The sequence below is a fragment of the Ursus maritimus genome, unplaced genomic scaffold, assembly GCF_017311325.1.
Source record: "Ursus maritimus isolate PB19 unplaced genomic scaffold, ASM1731132v1 scaffold_3, whole genome shotgun sequence".
NCBI lineage: Eukaryota > Metazoa > Chordata > Mammalia > Carnivora > Ursidae > Ursus > Ursus maritimus.
In genome coordinates this window covers 303,589-320,680 of record NW_024425563.1, presented here as the reverse complement: position 1 = coordinate 320,680, position 17,092 = coordinate 303,589, and the positions used below count along the sequence as shown (strand labels likewise).

The 17,092-nt window shown below is 47.5% G+C and overlaps 1 protein-coding gene across 4 annotated transcripts in view; it reads left to right on the top strand.

Annotated features, from left to right (window-relative positions):
• The window catches only part of DYNC2I1 (dynein 2 intermediate chain 1), a 56,451-nt gene extending 50,750 nt beyond the window's left edge, over positions 1-5,701 (top strand). For all 4 annotated transcript variants that reach the window (XM_040643742.1, XM_040643741.1, XM_040643740.1 and 1 more), the window contains 2 exons: positions 1,179-1,402; positions 5,323-5,701. In XM_040643742.1, coding sequence (XP_040499676.1) covers positions 1,179-1,402; positions 5,323-5,497 — 399 coding nt within the window. In that variant the 3' untranslated portion in view covers positions 5,498-5,701. The remainder of the gene's footprint in view (positions 1-1,178; positions 1,403-5,322) is intronic.
• Positions 5,702-17,092: the final 11,391 nt, after the last annotated feature.

Below are 17,092 nucleotides of genomic sequence, written 5' to 3'. Positions count from 1 at the left end.
TCACCCAGCTCCTCCACTGCGGAGTCACCGCTCTCCCTGTCTGATTCCCATGTCTGTGGGGAGGGACACGGACACTCCATCAGCGCCCCACACGCAGCTCCCCAGATCCCCTGCTGGGTGGATATTTATCAGCAAGGCTTGCCTGCAACCATTATTGGGGTGATTGGGAAATGGTGATTTGCTAGTCCTGCCCTTTGTTTTCTGTTACTGGTTGACTGTGCCCTGGTAGGAAGGGTTTCCCTTCTCTCCTGGGCAGGCACTCATGTATCTATTTAGGACGTCAAGTGGACACATGGCTGTTGACTCTCCTCGGTTGGGTCACACCCTCTGCTGCTCGGACGTCCCGGGGGCATCCTTCAGGCTGGCTCTTGTATTTTCTGGCCTCATTCTGTGAGCCCTTCTTTACTTTCTGGTACAGTAAACTCCGGAATCAGCCATTTCTCCAAGGAGTCCTGGCTCCAGTCAGGAGAAAAGTGCTGAGAAACCAAAATCTGGGCAGTAAGACGTGCTCGCTGGGCAGGACACAGCATCAATACCCGCTTTGATCTCTGCCTGTCATAAACCCGGTGCTGGCCACACATCCCTAATGCCAGGGCGACCCTGGTTCCCTCCACCCACCTGTCAGTGGGAGGCCTGGCTTCTCTTACCTGTGATGTATGCTTACGTGCTCAATCCTAGAGTGCACAGAGCATTTTGTGGTTGTTAACTCATGCCTTTGCTCTTGTTGAGGAAGGATGTGAAGGGCTAAATACATTGAGTTAAAAAGGAGTTAAGCTCCTCTAAGCTAAAAATTTGGGCTTTTACTAAACAGCCAAGTTTTGTTTTATAAAAATCTCAATCCAAGGGGAATATGTAACCATATTATTTGTTCAAATTTATATAATCTTTTTAGAAAGGTGGATTATTGATTTCTATGGGGCCTGTCTTAACAGCCTGCGGTTGAATTAGCAATATTCAACTTTGTTAAAGATAAACACCTGTCTGTATATTCTCTGAGTTCATTATTGGCCATTTGGGGAAGGGGAAGGGGGTTCAAAGTGTATCAGGATCTCCAGGGTGAATGCTCACCTTGTAATTTGTGAGGACAGAGCTAATGCTCTGAAGAGTGTCCCTCACTGCTGAGACTGAGTGAGAAAGAAGAAAGAATGGAGACCAACCATATCTACCCCTGTCCCCAGGCCGGCTGTTCAGATGGAAGCATCAGGTTACACCAGCTGACATCCGAGTGCCCTCTCCTGCAGTGGGACGGCAGCACGGACGGCCACGCAGTCACAGGCCTACGCTGGTCCTTGACCAGACCTGCCGTGTTTCTGGCCCAGGATGACACATCCTGTATTTATATCTGGGATCTGCTGGAAAGCGATCTGGGTCCTGTAGCCAAACAGCTCATCTCCCCAGACAGGTGAGTCTGAGGGTGTCCCTCCCAGGCAGTTCTTCCAGAAGCGTCCGTGGTGGTTTATGGGTAAGGCTGCTACACTTCAGACTGTGGTTATTCATGCTTAAATTTAAATATTTTTATATTTACATATGTAAGTAATATTTTGAAAACCACTTTAGGTTATTTCACATTTAGTCCAGAATAGTCTGTGGATTAAAGAATTCACACACTACTATTTTCCTATGATTATCATTCTCTTTATTTTTTCATTTATTTGAGATGGAGTGAGGGCAAGAGAGTGGGAGAGCGCAAGCTGAGGGGGGGGCGGAGCAGCAGGCAGAGGGAGAAGCAGGGAGCCCGACGCGGGACTCCATCCCAGGACCCGGGGATCATGACCTGAGCTGAAGGTAGACACTTAACCGAGCCACCCAGGCTTCCCCCCACCCCCCGTGATTATCATTCTATAAATAAAGGAAGCTTTTTGTGAGCTCCTTAGTTGCATTCATTTATTAGTCTTTTATTTTTATTTATTTATTTATTTAAGATTTTATTTATTTATTTGACAGAGAGAGACAGCCAGCGAGAAAGGGAACACAGGCAGGGGGAGTGGGAGAGGACGAAGCAGCCTCCTAGCAGAGAAGCTTGATGTGGGGCTCGATCCCAGAACGCCTGGGATCATGCCCTGAGCCAAAGGCAGACGCTTAACGACTGAGCCACCCAGGCACCCCTATTAGTATTTTAAATTCAGTATTTGAGTGATACACAGTCTTCCTTCTGGTTTCTAACAAGGGATCCTACATGGGAATTAGTAATTCACATAGTTTCACCTTAGTGTCATTCTTCTGCCCTAAAATGATGTCCCAGGCAAACCAGCCCCATGTGCCTCTGCAGTGAATAAGGTGAAACCCAGTCATGCGAGTAGCTATTGATGTGCTTTAAATAATCCCGTTTTTGTTGTTTTGTTTAATTGAAAGTTGAAATACGTATCAAGCTTTCACTATGAAGGGCTCTCTCTTGACCCCACTTTGTCTCTATACCTGTTTTCTTTCTTGAGATTTTCTGTTTCTTGTGAATACATTCTCCTGCTGTGAAATGAAGGCTCCCAAGACCTGGGGAGAATGGGGGCCGCCCAGCTGTATCCCACATCCCTTTGTAGAGGAAAGACAAGGACAAGCGGTGATGGAAACCAGGATATGGTTTGACAGACGTTAGGATACACCAGTAAGACCTGAAAAAATGAAGACCCGTGTGTATTTAGTGCAACTACTAGGTACACTTACATGATTCTAATTATTAAAAAAATGCATCATCAAAATCCAGACTGATTGACATATAAACACAGAATGCACACACAGTTTATTCCCCAAAGTTTGTCAGTTATTTAATAAAACGAGCGTTTACCGAGCACCTACTGTGCTGTGGGCAGCACTGCAGGGTACAGCGGTGAACCAGCTGGCAGGCTCATGTCCTAATGGGGCAAGATGGGTAGTAAACAAAATAAACTAGCAAGTCCCACAACTTGTGACGGGGAGAAATAAACAGGGAGGGATCAAGTGTGGATTTTCAGTGGGGCAGGGAAGGAAGGTCTTACCAAGAAGAGGGGAGGTTTGGGTTCTCCTGGGGTCAGGGCAGGGGGCCTCACCCTCCCCATGCCCTCGGTGGCAGTGGGGACCGGCCGGCGTGTCCGGGTCTCGGGAGAGGGCAGCACGCTGAAGCCGCACAGAGCAGGGGAGCTGCTGAGGCAGAGCAGAGAATGATGTGGAACATTCTTTTGTACATGCCTCCTGTTTGGTTAGCAGCAGTGTTCAGTTAAAGAAGTAGTATTCCCAGAAAGGGCTCAGTGTTTCTTCAGCTGCAGAGAAGAGCAGCAGAAGAAGAAACTAACAGAGTCTAAAAGGCACGAGTTTAAAGGAAGAATTTACCACATTTAGGTGAATTTAGACCCGTGGTGATAAGTAACCTGTGGCTCATGGTCTGGGAGCAGAAGCCGGCCAGGCGGTGAGTGTGTGGGCAGCAGGCGCTCTGGGCCAGCTCGGATGGGGCGGCAGCTGCCTGTGGAGCCCGGACTGTGCCTTCGGTTCTCTGCCCTCGGCTTAGGTTCTGTCTGGCTCGCAAACTCCAGGGGCATTTTACCTGGAGCGTCACAGTACAGTCTGGTGCTTTGACATCTGTTTTCGTGTAGACCCAGCTTCGCGGTGCCCCGTGGAGCACGCCGTGTGGTGCCCGCGTGTATCGCAGTCGCCGTGCAGCAGGAGCTTTCATGTTTGTCACCCGCTACTCATGTTTCCACGTTTGTGGCAATTAAGCTTGACTGTGTTTTACACTAGTCACTGAACGGCGGGGTTGAAGTACTAAGTAGTACTAAGTGACGACTAATTTTTTTAATTTAAATTCATGTGAGTTAACATATAGGGTAGTATTAGTATCAGAGATAGAGCTCAGTGATTCATCAGTTGTGTGTAAACCCGGTGCTCATTACATCACACGCCCTCCTTAATGCCTGTCTCCCAGCTTCCCCTGCCCCCTCCCCAGCAACCCTGTTTGTTTCCTAGAGTTAAGAGTCTCTCATGGTTTGCCTCCCTCTACGATTGTAATTTTTCATGGTTTGCTCACCTGCCACGAATCGTGCTGTGGCTCTCCAGAGCGTGGCCTGTGGGTGGGTGTAGACTGACTGGGCTCGGAGGGGCTCAGTCAGGTCCCTGTCAGGGTGTGCTGTGCTTGCCTCACAGAGGCCTGGGAGTTGGAGGAGTATTTGGATTGTGGGGACGGATTTACGGAGTATTAGTGGGTGCTCAGACCCTATGGGGCCACAATGGGGATTCTCTGCTACCTGCGACTGCTGGCATCTCCCTGGAGGGGATCACTGCTCCTGTCCTGTGCCAGTCATGGATCCCACCAAATCATGGCCCCTGCAGGTGCTGTTGCTGGCGGCCCCGGTCATTATGAGGAGACAGGAGGGGCGGGAGCACTGAGGTCAGTATGAGGTGGGCATGGTCTCAGCCTTCTTGGAGAGTAAAGGTGGGATGAATGTGTGACAGAGGCATTTCAGGGGTGCTGGGGATCCCTGACCAAATCAGGCCTAGTCAAGGGATCTGGTTGGGGCTCGGGGAGACCTCTGGGGTGACGCCATTGAGGCAGGTCTCAAAGGATAAGTGGAAGTGAACCAGAGGAAGATGGGAGGAGTAGTGTCCCAAGAGGCCGGCACTGCAGGTGCCGTGTGGGAACTGGGATTTGGGTGGCCTTGAGCAGCCAGCGGACCTCCAGCAGACGTGGGATCCACGTCGCCAAGTGTCTGTCAGCAGTCTGTGAGGGGAAAGGTTAGAGACAGGACCCAGTCAGAGAACCTGGTCAGTGAAGGGACAGGAGAGGCAAGATCAGGGCTGTGGGGCTGACTCCGCGTTTCTTTTTTTTTTTTTTTTAAAGATTTTATTTTATTTATTTGACAGAGACAGCCAGCGAGAGAGGGAACACAAGCAGGGGGAGTGGGAGAGGAAGAAGCAGGCTCCTAGTGGAGGAGCCTGATGTGGGGCTTGATCCCAGAACGCAGGGATCACGCCCTGAGCCGAAGGCAGACGCTTAACGACTGTGCCACCCAGGCGCCCCATGGCTCCGCGTTTCTTGCTGGGCACTCGAGGGCCACTGGCATCCCCATTCACCAGAGGAACAAACTGGATGGGAGGGTCTAGCGCTCAGGGCATCCAGCCCAGGTGTCTTGCGGCAGCGCGTCCTCTGCTATGATCTGTGACTCTCACAAGCAGTCTGCAGAAATGCGGAAATACATTTTCTAAGTGGTTTCCATAGATTTTTATATGTTTATTTCTGGCCTAACCCTTCATTTGACTATTACTGAAATTTGTAGAATTTTCCTTGCTTTTTACTCCTTCCTTGGAGGATAGATAATTTGGGAGACTCATGATCACACAGCATGTGCTTCTTACTTTCAGGCTGGTGGCCATGACAGTCGTGGGTGAAGCAGAGAAGGCCAGTGGCAGCTTCCTGGCCCTGGTGCTGGCTAGAGCCTCTGGCAGCGTGGACGTCCAGTACCTGAAGAGGGCGTGGGCAGCCCCCGTGGGAGACGAGCTGGGGAAGCTGCGACTGCTCTTGCAGGAAGCCCTGTAGAAGGGGGGCTGTGGAATAGTGGGCTGTGGTCTTGGGCACAGCAGACAGGGCCAAGTGATGACCCACTTGGGAAAGAGTTATATCCATGTGCATGTACATTGATGTAGATAGAGGACATGTATTCTGTATGTAACTTATTTTTCAAGAATGTCACCTCAGTGTTCCCAGTAAATAAATCACTATTTTTTGAATGGAAACAACAAACATTTTAGTGTATGACTGAACTTGAGAGGAAACTTGAGAGCATCATGTCAATTATGTTCTTCTCCGAGAATCTTTCTACTTATTTTTAGAATAGCTTTAAAATATTAGCACATTATATTTTAAACAATCTACCATGAAAACGTACTTCAATGAACAATTTTCTTAGTCCTGCAGAAAAGCACATACTCAGGTATAAATTAAATGTAGTTACATCATTGAAATGACCTCTGCCAATCGTGTTTTCTTAAAACTTTCTTGGGCTTCTGTTGGCATTATTTGAATGTCAGACACATTTTACATTATGCTTTAGTATTTGAAAATGTCTGTATAAAAATAACCCAAGTAAATAAATGCTCTTGGATTTTGCACTCAGTTATAACAGAATTTCAGGGTGAGATCCAAGAAAGCCCAGGATGGTCCCCTGGCCAGCACCCAGTGTCGCCTGGCACAGTGATGCGTGAGGATGGTCAGCGAGGGGCCAGTAGGGCTTCCTTCTCTCTGGCCAGTGGAGCTTCCACTTAAGCACCAGGAAGAATCATTGCAGAACATGAGCGTCTTTTACCCGGGAGGGGTCTGGGAGGCTGACGCCCTGGGACATTCCAGAGCATTTGTCACCTTGTGTAAACGTGTGTGTGTCTGACTTGTTCAGTTGATGTGCTCTGCCTCCTTCTCTGGACCAGCAGCTCTGTGGACAGAGGTGGGTCTCTTTTTTCTCACCATCGTCTCTGAGGGCTGTGTGCCTGCGTCGCACGCAGTAGGCACTCAGCCAGTGGTGAAAGAAGGAAGAAAGGAATGCATGGCAATCGAGTGAGTTAGCAGTGTGGCTGTCACTAATACGGAGCAGAGTCCTATCAGAATGCCGTATTTCATGACTGGATGTGGAAATTTTAATTCTGTAAACAGCCTAGTCCCCTGACCCCTCATCTACCACCACCCTCCAGGTCCTTATTTGTGAAATTTGACCTAAACTGAAATTGAGAGGAAATTACTGAAATTACTCCTCTAGTAATAATGAGTGACCTCCAGCAACCTCCAGAATAAGACGACATCAAGTTAGCAGCCATACTAGCTCTTCTACATCCCAGTAGAGGCTCAGGAAGACACAGAAGGGACAAAGCATGGCCACCAAAAACTGACCCACTAATTAGGAGCAAATTCTAGGTGTGAGATCATTGGACTCCACTGAAAAGTGCCAATGACACCTAGGGATTGATGTCCTCCCACTGGAGCCTGTGTCTTGGACACGAGACTCTTGCCTGCAACGCCCATCCTCCCCATCCTCCAGGGGAGCTGCTTCTCCCTTCAGTGGATGCTGCTCTCTGCTTTACAGAGCTCCTCCGTGCCCATCATCAGCATCTCCTTCCTTCCATCCACATTGAGACCCCAATACCAGGAAATACCAAGAGGAAGATAAGTGCCAAAATATAATTTTGCCAAAATTGTCTTCAAGGACATGTGGGGACTAGAAGGGTCCCTCCAGCAGTCCTTACTGGAGAAGCCAGTTTTGGAGGGTTCTGCTCTTTGAATAGCTTGTTTAGAATATCTAAGGGACATTAAGGAACAGAAGAGGAGGGCCCATCTGAGTCCAGTGGTTCGGCACTAGAAAGAGTCTGCTTTGGGCTGGAGGTGTGCACAGCTCTTACCCAGTGTCTAGAAGGAGAAGGTCCCACTGGACCCTGCTTGTTGGCAACCACAGAGTCTGGACATGAATGCTGTTTGAAGGAGGAGTAGACCAAGAGTGATGAATATAGTGCCGCAAAATAGATGACTCGGCAAGTGTAAGAATATTATCCTGAGGACCCAGAAAGGGAGCAAAGTAAAACAGGCAAGCAGCAAACAACAACAAAACGATAGTCTGTAAGGAGAAATGGGTTCCATGAAAAGGAATAGAAAGCCACAGGAGAAAACAGATTTAACATTAAATGCTACAGAAAATGTGTAAAATAAGAGTTAAAATCCACACTGAAGATGACGAATGGGTATTTTCCATGAGGAATAATGGGGCAGTGGTGTAGAGACTTACCTGAGGAGTTTCTCAGATTGCAGAGGGACAAATTGATGGAATAGTGAAAGACCAGCGGCCCAAATTAGGAAGTATGGGTGTTTCTAAGGACGAACAATTGGCAAAGAAGTAATAATAAACAATTGTAGGAAGAACTTCCTGAGTTGATGAAAGACCTAAATATGCATGGCAGAAAGCTCACTGGGAGGTGATCCACAGACAGGAACAAGGTCAACATTGCATGAAACGTCAGTGTGCTCTCAGAAAGGAAACGTATTTTATTTTTCCTCTTTTTTTCCTCCTCTTTAGTTAATTGAGCATTTTTTATGATTCCGTTTTATGTCTATTGGATTAACACTTATACCTCTTTTAAAAAGTTGTTAGTGATTGCCCTCAGGCTTACAACATAGGTCTTTATTTAACCAGAGTCTGTCTCTGAATGATATCATGGGTGGTGGGTGGTGTAAGGAATGTTCCTCCTTCCTCTCATCCTGTGTGCATCTGCATATATTTTTCTTTATATGTGCTAAAGCACTCAATGTGTTGTTATTTTTGCTTTAGACAGCTGACTTTTCAAGTAATTCCATGTAGGGAGAATGAATTTCATCGTACCCTCATGTATCCTGTGCTTTCCTTTTTTTTTGTAGATGTAACACTCCTTGTGCCCGAGAAGCTTCCTTTAACACTTCTTGGAGAGTAGCTACAGTGGCAATACATTCCTGAGAATTTTGTTTGTCTAAGAAGGTCTTTATTCCTCCTCCACTTCTTAAAAAAACAGATCTATTTATTTATTTATTTTAGAGAGAGAGAGAATCTCAAGCAGACTCCCCGCTGAGCACGGAGCCTGATGTGAGGCTCGATCTCACCACCCTGAGATCCTGATCTGAGCTGAAATCAAGAGTTGAAAGACTAACCAACTGAGCCACCGAGACGCCCCTCTCCTCCTCTTTTGAAATGCATCTTTACTGGGTGTAGCATTCTGGGTTGACAGTTTTCCTTCAGCACGTCAAAGAGGTCCCTCCACTGTCAGCCAGGTTTCTGAAGAGAAGGGGCCTAGATCTTCATCTCTGTCCCTGTGTGCGTAATATGTCTCTTCTCTGGCTGCTTTTAGGTTTTTCTCTTTGACTTTTACCAACAATTTGCATATGATTTGTGGGTTTCTGCCCCCCCCCCCTTTAAAAAAATTATCCTACTTGGTGTTCTCTGAACTTCTTGGATCTTCAATTTGGTGTCTATCATTAATTTTGGAAAATTCTCAGACATTATTTCCTCAAATATTTCTTTTCCCCTGTTCTCTCAGATTGCAGTAATGTGTACATTAGGCTGTTTGATATTATCTCACAGCTCCTGGATAATATGTTCTGCCTTTTTTTCCCTTTCTTTTTTTTTCCTCTCTGTTCCATTTTGGGTAATTTCTCTTGACCTGTGTTCAGGTTCATGGGTTCTTTCCTTGGATGTTTTGAGTCTAAGGGTGAGGCCACTGAAGGTATTCTATTTCTGCTACTATGTTTTTCTTTTCTAGCACTTACACTCAGTTACTTCTTTACAGTCGTCATCTTTCTGCTGAAATTTCCCATCTGATCCTATATGTTGTCCGCCTTTTCCATTATAACCTTTAATGTGTTAATCATAGTTATTTTAAGTTCCCTGCAAACTATTCAGTTAGTTCCAACATCACTATCAGATCCATGGTTCTTTTTTTTTTTTAAGACTTTTAATTTTTATTTATTTGAGAGAGAATAGGGCAGAGGGAGAGGGAGAAGCAGACTCCCTGCTGGGCAGGGAGCCTGATGTGGGGCTCGATCCCATGACCCCGGGATCATGACCTGAGCTGAAGGCAGACACTTAACCGACTGAGCCACCCAGGCATCCCCTCACTATGGTATCCATGGTTCTGATGGTGGTTTTGTCTCTTAGGAGTATGTTGGGTTTTTTCTTGCTTTTGTGTAGGCTGCTTCTTTTTTAATTGAAAGTTGCATATCTGGTATAGGGTAGTAGAGACTAAGGCCTAGAAATGGCTAGCCTTTTCTTCAGCCAGGCCTTTCATGTAGGGCTTGAGTCAGTCTAATCAGGGCTTGGGATGTGTTTGGGATTTGCTGTTGCTCCAAATTTTTCTCATTTTCCTGTGGGTCCTGGGTGGGTGGGGGGACTCATTTGTCAGAGGGTTTCTCGTGTCTGCTCCATCCTCAGTTTTGGGGTTCCCTCTGCACTTTTCCTCAGAGTGGTTGTTCCCCAATAAGTGACTTGTTGCTTGATGCTCATCGGCCTGTTGGGGAGTGGACTTTGGGTTTCTGTTTCAATGGAGCCTGGTCTCAGGGGTGTTCCTGTCGCTTTCCTGGCCAAGTCCCAAGCTTAGCACCTGTTTTTGCCCCTGTCCCCACCAGGGATCCCAGTTTTTTTCTGTCCCTTCTAGCTACATGGTCATCACTTATTGTTGTGAGGGTGACAAGAATGTGCTTTTTTTTTTCCTTTAGTTTTAGGTAGTTAACATACAATGCAGTATTGGTTTCTGGAATAGAATTCAGTGATTCATCACTTACATATAAGACCCAGTGCTCACCCTAACAGGTGCCCATCCCCCATCTAGCCCATCTCCCTTGCGTCTCCCTCCAGCAACCCTCAGCCGCTTCTCTATCATTAGGAGTCTCTTATGGCTTGTTTCCCTCTCTCCTTTTTTTTCTTTTCCTCCTTCTTGTATGTTCATCTGTTTTCTTTCTTAAATTCCACATATGAGCGAGATCATATGGCATTTGTCTTTCTCTGACTGACTTATCTCACTTAGCATTGTACTCTCTAGCTCCACCCATGTCATTGCAAATGGCAAGATTTCATTCTTTTTATGGCTGAGTAATATTCCATTATATACATACTACTTCTTTATCCATTCATCATTCCATGGACACTTGGGCTGCTTCCATAATTTGGCTGTTGTAAATAATGCTGCTATAAACATTGGGGTGCATGTGTCCCTTTGAATTAGTGTATATGTATTCTTTGGGTAGATACCCAGTAGTGCAATTGCTGGATCATAGAGTAGTTCTATTTTTAACATTCTGAGGAGCTCCCATACTCTTCTCCAGAGTGGCTGCACCAGCTTGCATTCCCACCAACAGTGCACGAGAGTGCCACTTTTTCCGCGTCCTCACCAACACCTGTTGTTTCCTGCGTTGTTGATTTTAGCCATTCTGACAAAGAACATGCCTTCTGACAGGTTAAGTCTTGTTCTGTAGACACGATGAATGTCCTCGCCCCAGTGGGCTTTGCACCAGGAGGATGCTCTCAGGGCCGTGCTTCTGACAGTGCCTGCGGTGGGGGTCCAGGAGAGAAGCCTGGAGAGGTGCCCCCCAGGTCAGTGACCCATCTCACAACCTCTCCTGGCTCTCCCCAGCCCATTGCTGGTCCCAGAACATGGGCCCTTGTAGCTCCTGTGCATGTGCGAGGCTGCAGCCCGCCCATCTTCAGTGGCTTGTTGGTGCTGCTCAGAGCTCCCTGGAGCAAGACTGCACTCCCTCGAGGACGTTCTGGGGTTGGGAATTTGCAAAAGGCACAGGAACTGTGAGAAAGTGAGCCATATGGGGGCAGCAAACATCCTGCCTTCGCTCCACTCCCGAGTCCTCTGGGCTTCACTGTGCAGCTTGCATTCAGATTACAAATCCACGCACATTTGCAAAAAGTAGTACAGCTAAGAGCTCTCCTCTCAGAAATGTTATTTTAAAAAATTCACCAGAATCCAGTCTTTTCAGGGTGATATCAAGGGGGATAATCACTTTTATTTTCTGAAAGATCTTCTATTTTTGATAAGCACTAACGTGAAATACTTAAAAAACCCACAGTTAGGTAAAATCTTTTCTACAACGGAAGCCCTGTCCTTACAGCTCTTAGATTTTCTGACCACACTTGGTCATTTACCCTGACTCAGGAGACCCTCCCGGAGGCCTCCATGCATGGGTGGGTCAGGGTAAGCACTGACCACACACGTGCACTTGGTGCTCCCCCCCAGGATCCCAAGGTCCTCAGTTCTGCAGGGGCTTTTACCTCAAAAAGTGAGCCAGCTCTACAATCTGAGAACCAGAGTTCACAGGGTTTACCTGCACCACTCAAAACAGAAACCTCTTCAAGCTAACAGTGCCCTTTCTCCAGCAATGATGGGCCATTTCTCCTCTCTAAGCCCAAGGACTGTTCTGCTCTTACAGCAAAAAGCTACGTGTCTCTAAGGACTGTCTGCAGGAGGGGTGATTCTGTGGTGTTGGACGGGTGCAGCTGGGGAGGGAATGCCAGTCTTCCCTTGGAGCTGTGATGAGGTGGGAGGTGTAACTTGGGGGAGCAGGTGTCCTGCCCTGCAGCGGAGGTCAGCACCATCTGTGCGTGGTTTATGTGGAAAAAGCCATGAGAGCAGGAAAACAAACCCCAGGCAATTAAAAAGCTACCAACAGAAAGAATTTGGAATTTTGATGGTTTAGTTTCAAGCTTAATTATTACCTTTATAAACCTATGATAACAAAATTCTCTCTGGAGTATTGGAATGCACTACCTGGTTGTCACAAAGTCAAGGCTTTTACTTAAAAGGCATTTTTTTAAACTTTTTTTTTGAGCATATAATAATATTTTTTTATTATGTTTGTCACCATACAGTACATCCCTGGTTTTTGATGAAAAGTTCAATGATGCATTAGTTGTGTATAACACCCAGTGCACCATGTAACATGTGCCCTCCTTACTACCCATCACCAGCCTATCCCATTCCCCTGCCCCCTCCCCTCTGAGGCCCTCAGTTTGTTTCTCAGAGTCCATAGTCTCTCATGCTTCATTCCCCCTTCTGATTACCTCCCCTTTCTTTATCCCTTTCTTCCCCTACCGATCTTCCTAGTTCTTATGTTCCATAGATGAGAGAAACCATATGATAATTGTCTTTCTCTGCTTGACTTATTTCACTTAGCATTATCTCCTCCAGTGCCGTCATGTTGCAGCAAATGTTGAGAAATCATTCTTTCTGATAGCTGAGTAATATTCCATTGTATATATGGACCACAGCTTCTTAATCCAGTCATCTGTTGAAGGGCATCTCAGCTCCTTCCACGATTTAGCTATTGTGGACAATGCTGCTATGAACGTTGGGGTGCATATGGCCCTTCTCTTCACTATGTCTGTATCTTTGGGGTAAACTCCCAGTAGTGCAATGGCTGGGTCATAGGGTAGCTCAATTTTTAACTTTTTAAGGGACCTCCACACTGTTTTCCAGAGTGGCTGTACCAACTTGCATTCCCACCAACAATGTAGGAGGGATCCCCTTTCTCCACATCCTCTCCAGCAATTGTTGTTTCTTGCCTTGTCTATTTTTGCCATTCTAACTGGTGTAAGGTGGTATCTTAGTGTGGTTTTGATTTGAATTTCCCTGATGGCTAATGATTTTGAACATTTTTTCATGTGTCTGTTAGCCATTTGTATGTCTTCATTGGAAAAGTGCCTGTTCATATCTTCTGCCCATTTTTTGATTTGTTTATTTGTTTCTTGTGTATTGAGTTTGAGAAGTTCTTTGTAGATCTTGGATACCAGTCTTTTATCTGTAGGGTCATTTGCAAATATATTCTCCCATTCCGTGGGCTGCCTCTTAGTTTTTTTGACTGTTTCCTTGGCTGTGCAGAAGCTTTTTATCTTGATGAAGTCCCACAAGTTCATTTTATCTTTTGTTTCTCTTGCCTTTGGAGATGTGTCATGAAAAAGTTTGCTTTGACCGATGTCGTAGAGGTTGCTGCCTATGCTCTCCTCTAGGATTTTGATGGATTCCTGTCTCACATCGAGGTCTTTCATCCACTTGGAGTTTATCTTTGTGTATGTTGTGAGAGAGTGGTCAAGTTTCATTCTTTTGCATGTAGCTGTGCAGTTTTCCCAGCACCATTTATTGAAGAGACTGTCTTTTCTTCTTGCGCATACGATGACGTATTGTCTCTCTCTGCCCACTGGAAAGCAGCTGCAGGAAGAGGGGAGCTTGCGTAGGTCCCAAATCAGTGTCTGCATGAGTCTGTGTGCAGAGCTGCTCCCACGAGAACCCTCAAGACGTCTTTTATTCCTTTTCGTGTGTTTACTTAAGGGACTATAGTATTTGTACACAGTTCAGGTTCAGTATCCAACTGTTTGTAATCTGTTGCTTTTTAAATTTTCTGATTTTTTACATGTAACGGAAACAATCATATGTTGTCATTTCTAAAGGGCATTGTGGGTGAGCACACAGCCCTGCCTCCTTTCCCGTCTACACTGCAAAGGCAACAGCTTTACCCCAAGATCCCAAGCTCTAGGGCCCAAGACCCATCGGAGAGGATGCCGACGTGCTCACCATGCCGCAGACCCCCTCGGGGGCGGCTCTCTGTTTGTAAAGGCTCCTCCCCTCCTTCCCCAGGTGACCATCAGGGCCACCACCTTTACCACCGTGGAAAACGGTCCTTCTGGCGGGCGCTTATATATTGATTTATTTATTATTTATTTTTCAGAGTGGGGAGGGGGAGAGGGAGAGAGAGAATCCCAAGCAGACTCCCCGCTGAGCACAGAGCCCGATGCCTGGATCGATTTCACAACCCTGAGATCATGACCCGAGCCAAAACCAGGGGTCTGACCCTTAACCGACTGAGCCCCCCAGATGCCCCTATTTATTTATTTTTATTAAGCAGGCTTGCACCCACCGGGGAGCCCAACACAAGGCCTGAAGTCACGACCCTGAGATCAAGACCTGAGCTGAGGTCAGGGGTCTGACGCGTAATCCACCTGAGCCATCCAGACACCCCTGTGTGGTGCTCATTTAATTCTGCCCAAACTTAACCAGTTGTGTGCACGTCTCTCTCCTGTTAGGCTGTGAATCCCTTGTGGGTGGAGATCATATTAATTAGTCTTTGAAGCACCCCTACCTCACACACACACTATTTGCTCATTGTAGACCCTCAAACTTCATCTGAAGGGTTATTTCTTAAGGCATTCTGATTTGTTTTAAAAGCTTTTAAAACATTTAATTCTCCAATTAATTCTGTGGCATCCAGAAAATTGAATTAAGAAGAATATTTGATTTTCTGAGCATTCCGCTTCCCCAGAGTTTGGTTGTGCTGCTCTGCAAACTGAAGACTGGGAGGCCGACGTGCGGCGTCCTCCCCTGGATCGCGTGCTCGGGCAGCCCTGGCTCTTCACCCCCCCAGAGTGTGACCTCTTTACAGGGGACTCTGGGCGGGCCGTGTGTGCTGCTGGGACAGGACAGGCCCTGGGGCGGTGGGGGAGCAGGACTGCCTCTGCCTGGCCGATGAGTCGCCAGGACCTGGGATGTGCAGGTTCCTGTTGGGGCCCCGGCGTGAGATGTGAGCGCCGTGTGGGGGCAGATCCTGGGTCCGGGGCAGGGCTGGGCTGCAGACGGCCGCAGAGAAGTGAAAGCAGGTTCACTGGCTCCTCCCTGGACGTCTCTCTAAAACCCTGCAGGTTCAGCTCGCCCACCGTGGGGTCCCCCACGCAGAGCCTGTAGGTTCTTGTGAGCCCAGGTGAGACTGTTCTCCCTGTGCAGTGCACACCCCTGCCGTGTCTTCCCTCCCCTCCACATGGGGTCTTGTCCCTCTGTAGGAAGGTGAAGACTAAGTTTTTACTAAGAGTTTGGCACTTTACATATGTTCTTTTAAAAACTAAGTTTAGTTCTGAAATTATAAAAAATAATATTTGCATATTGAAGATAATTGAGAACTGTATTAAAAATATAAATAAGAAAAAAAAATTGTGGTCCTACTACCCAGAGAGAAATGCTCTTCACAGCATTACATTTATTCCAGTGTCTTTAATATATATATTGTCTTTAGGACATGCAAGTTCAGCCCCCTCCCCGTCCTTGGTGCAGGGGTCCCTCCCCAGCCCCTTGCCTGGCTGACCTCCTCTATGAGGTCTGGGGAGGGCGCCACCTCCTTCTTGTACCTGCAGACTGCCCTCTCCCCTAGAGAGCATGAATAGTCTTAGATTGCTGACGCCCAGGGGTCTCCATACCAATGGGACACTAAGTTCCGCTGGTGTTTGGGGTGATTGTGGAAGACAGAGGCGAGGATGGAAAGTAAGGTTGGAGATACTCCCAAGGACGCTGGGTTTTTAAATACATCATCACTTAAGACACGCCAAAGAAGCATATTGAAATGTTGCTGCTTCTATTTTGTTAAGAAGGAGGGCATCAAGTATGTCAGGGCAGCGTTACTTGGGTCTGAGTGGAGCACACGTGACTTGTCCTTACGTGAAGTCCCTCCACATACCTGACTGTGCTGTGTCCCTGTGATGCCCCACCGACTGCTTCTGAAGGGGACTCCTCCCCTCCTACGCGTCTGCCCTTTGAGCTGTTTCTCTGCAAGTGTGGACGGCCAGCAGGGATCCGTTTGCCCTGGTCCAGGCTGTGTGTTGGTGGTGCAGCTGCCCCGTGTGCAGCAGAGCCTCCGACAGCCAAGCTAATCAGCACAGGTGCAGGAACACATGCACCAGCTCAGATTTCAGGGCTTTCCCCACAGCCCACGTCTACCCAGTTCAACACACTCCCCAAGAATCTGAGCGTCCACTTGTGCTGCCAGTGAGGGGACAGAAGAGCAACACAGCAGTGCTGGCCTCTAGGGGTGAGTGCGTGTGCGTGAGCATGTGTGCATGCAAGTGTGTGCACGCAGGCATGTGTGCGCGTGTGTGCGAGCATGAGTGTGTGTGTGAGCATGAGTGCATGCAAGGGCGTGCATGCGTGTGTGCGAGTGTGTGCATGCATGTGTGTGCGAGTGTGTGCGTCCATGTGTGTGCGTGCATGTGTGTGCAAGTGTGTGTGTGCATTCAGGTGTGCGTGCACGTGTACTTGAGAATCTGTGCATGCACATGTGCGTGCGTAAGCATGCATGTGTGCGAGTGTGTGCACGCAAGTGTGATGCACGTGTACGTGAGTGTATGTGTGTGCATGTGTGTGAATGTATGTGTGTGTGTGTGTGTGTGTGAATGAGTATAAGCCCAACTCCAGTGTAGTCAGGGGTCTTGCCTGCAGAAGCATTTTGTTGGACCTTTGTAGTGTTTTATAAATGTTTGACTATTTCCTGGGGGTGGGGTCTCTAGAGGCCCCACCCACCTCTGCATATCCTGCTGGGCTCCTGGTGAGCTTGTGGCCTCTGCTGTGTGTGTGACAACAGTGTAAACACAGCTGTCCTCTGCCACATGGCGACCGCAGACCTCCAGACCTCTGGAGAAGCGGCCAGAGGGCATTTGTCATCGGGAGCAGGGTGACCAAAGGCAAGGGGAGAGAAATAAGGCCGCAAGCCTTGGAGCCCTCTGGGGATGCCTGGTGGGGCTCTGCGGGCAGGTATAACTGAGCATAACCTTTAAACTATCCTGCCGATGTTTCGATAATTTTGGAATAGTCC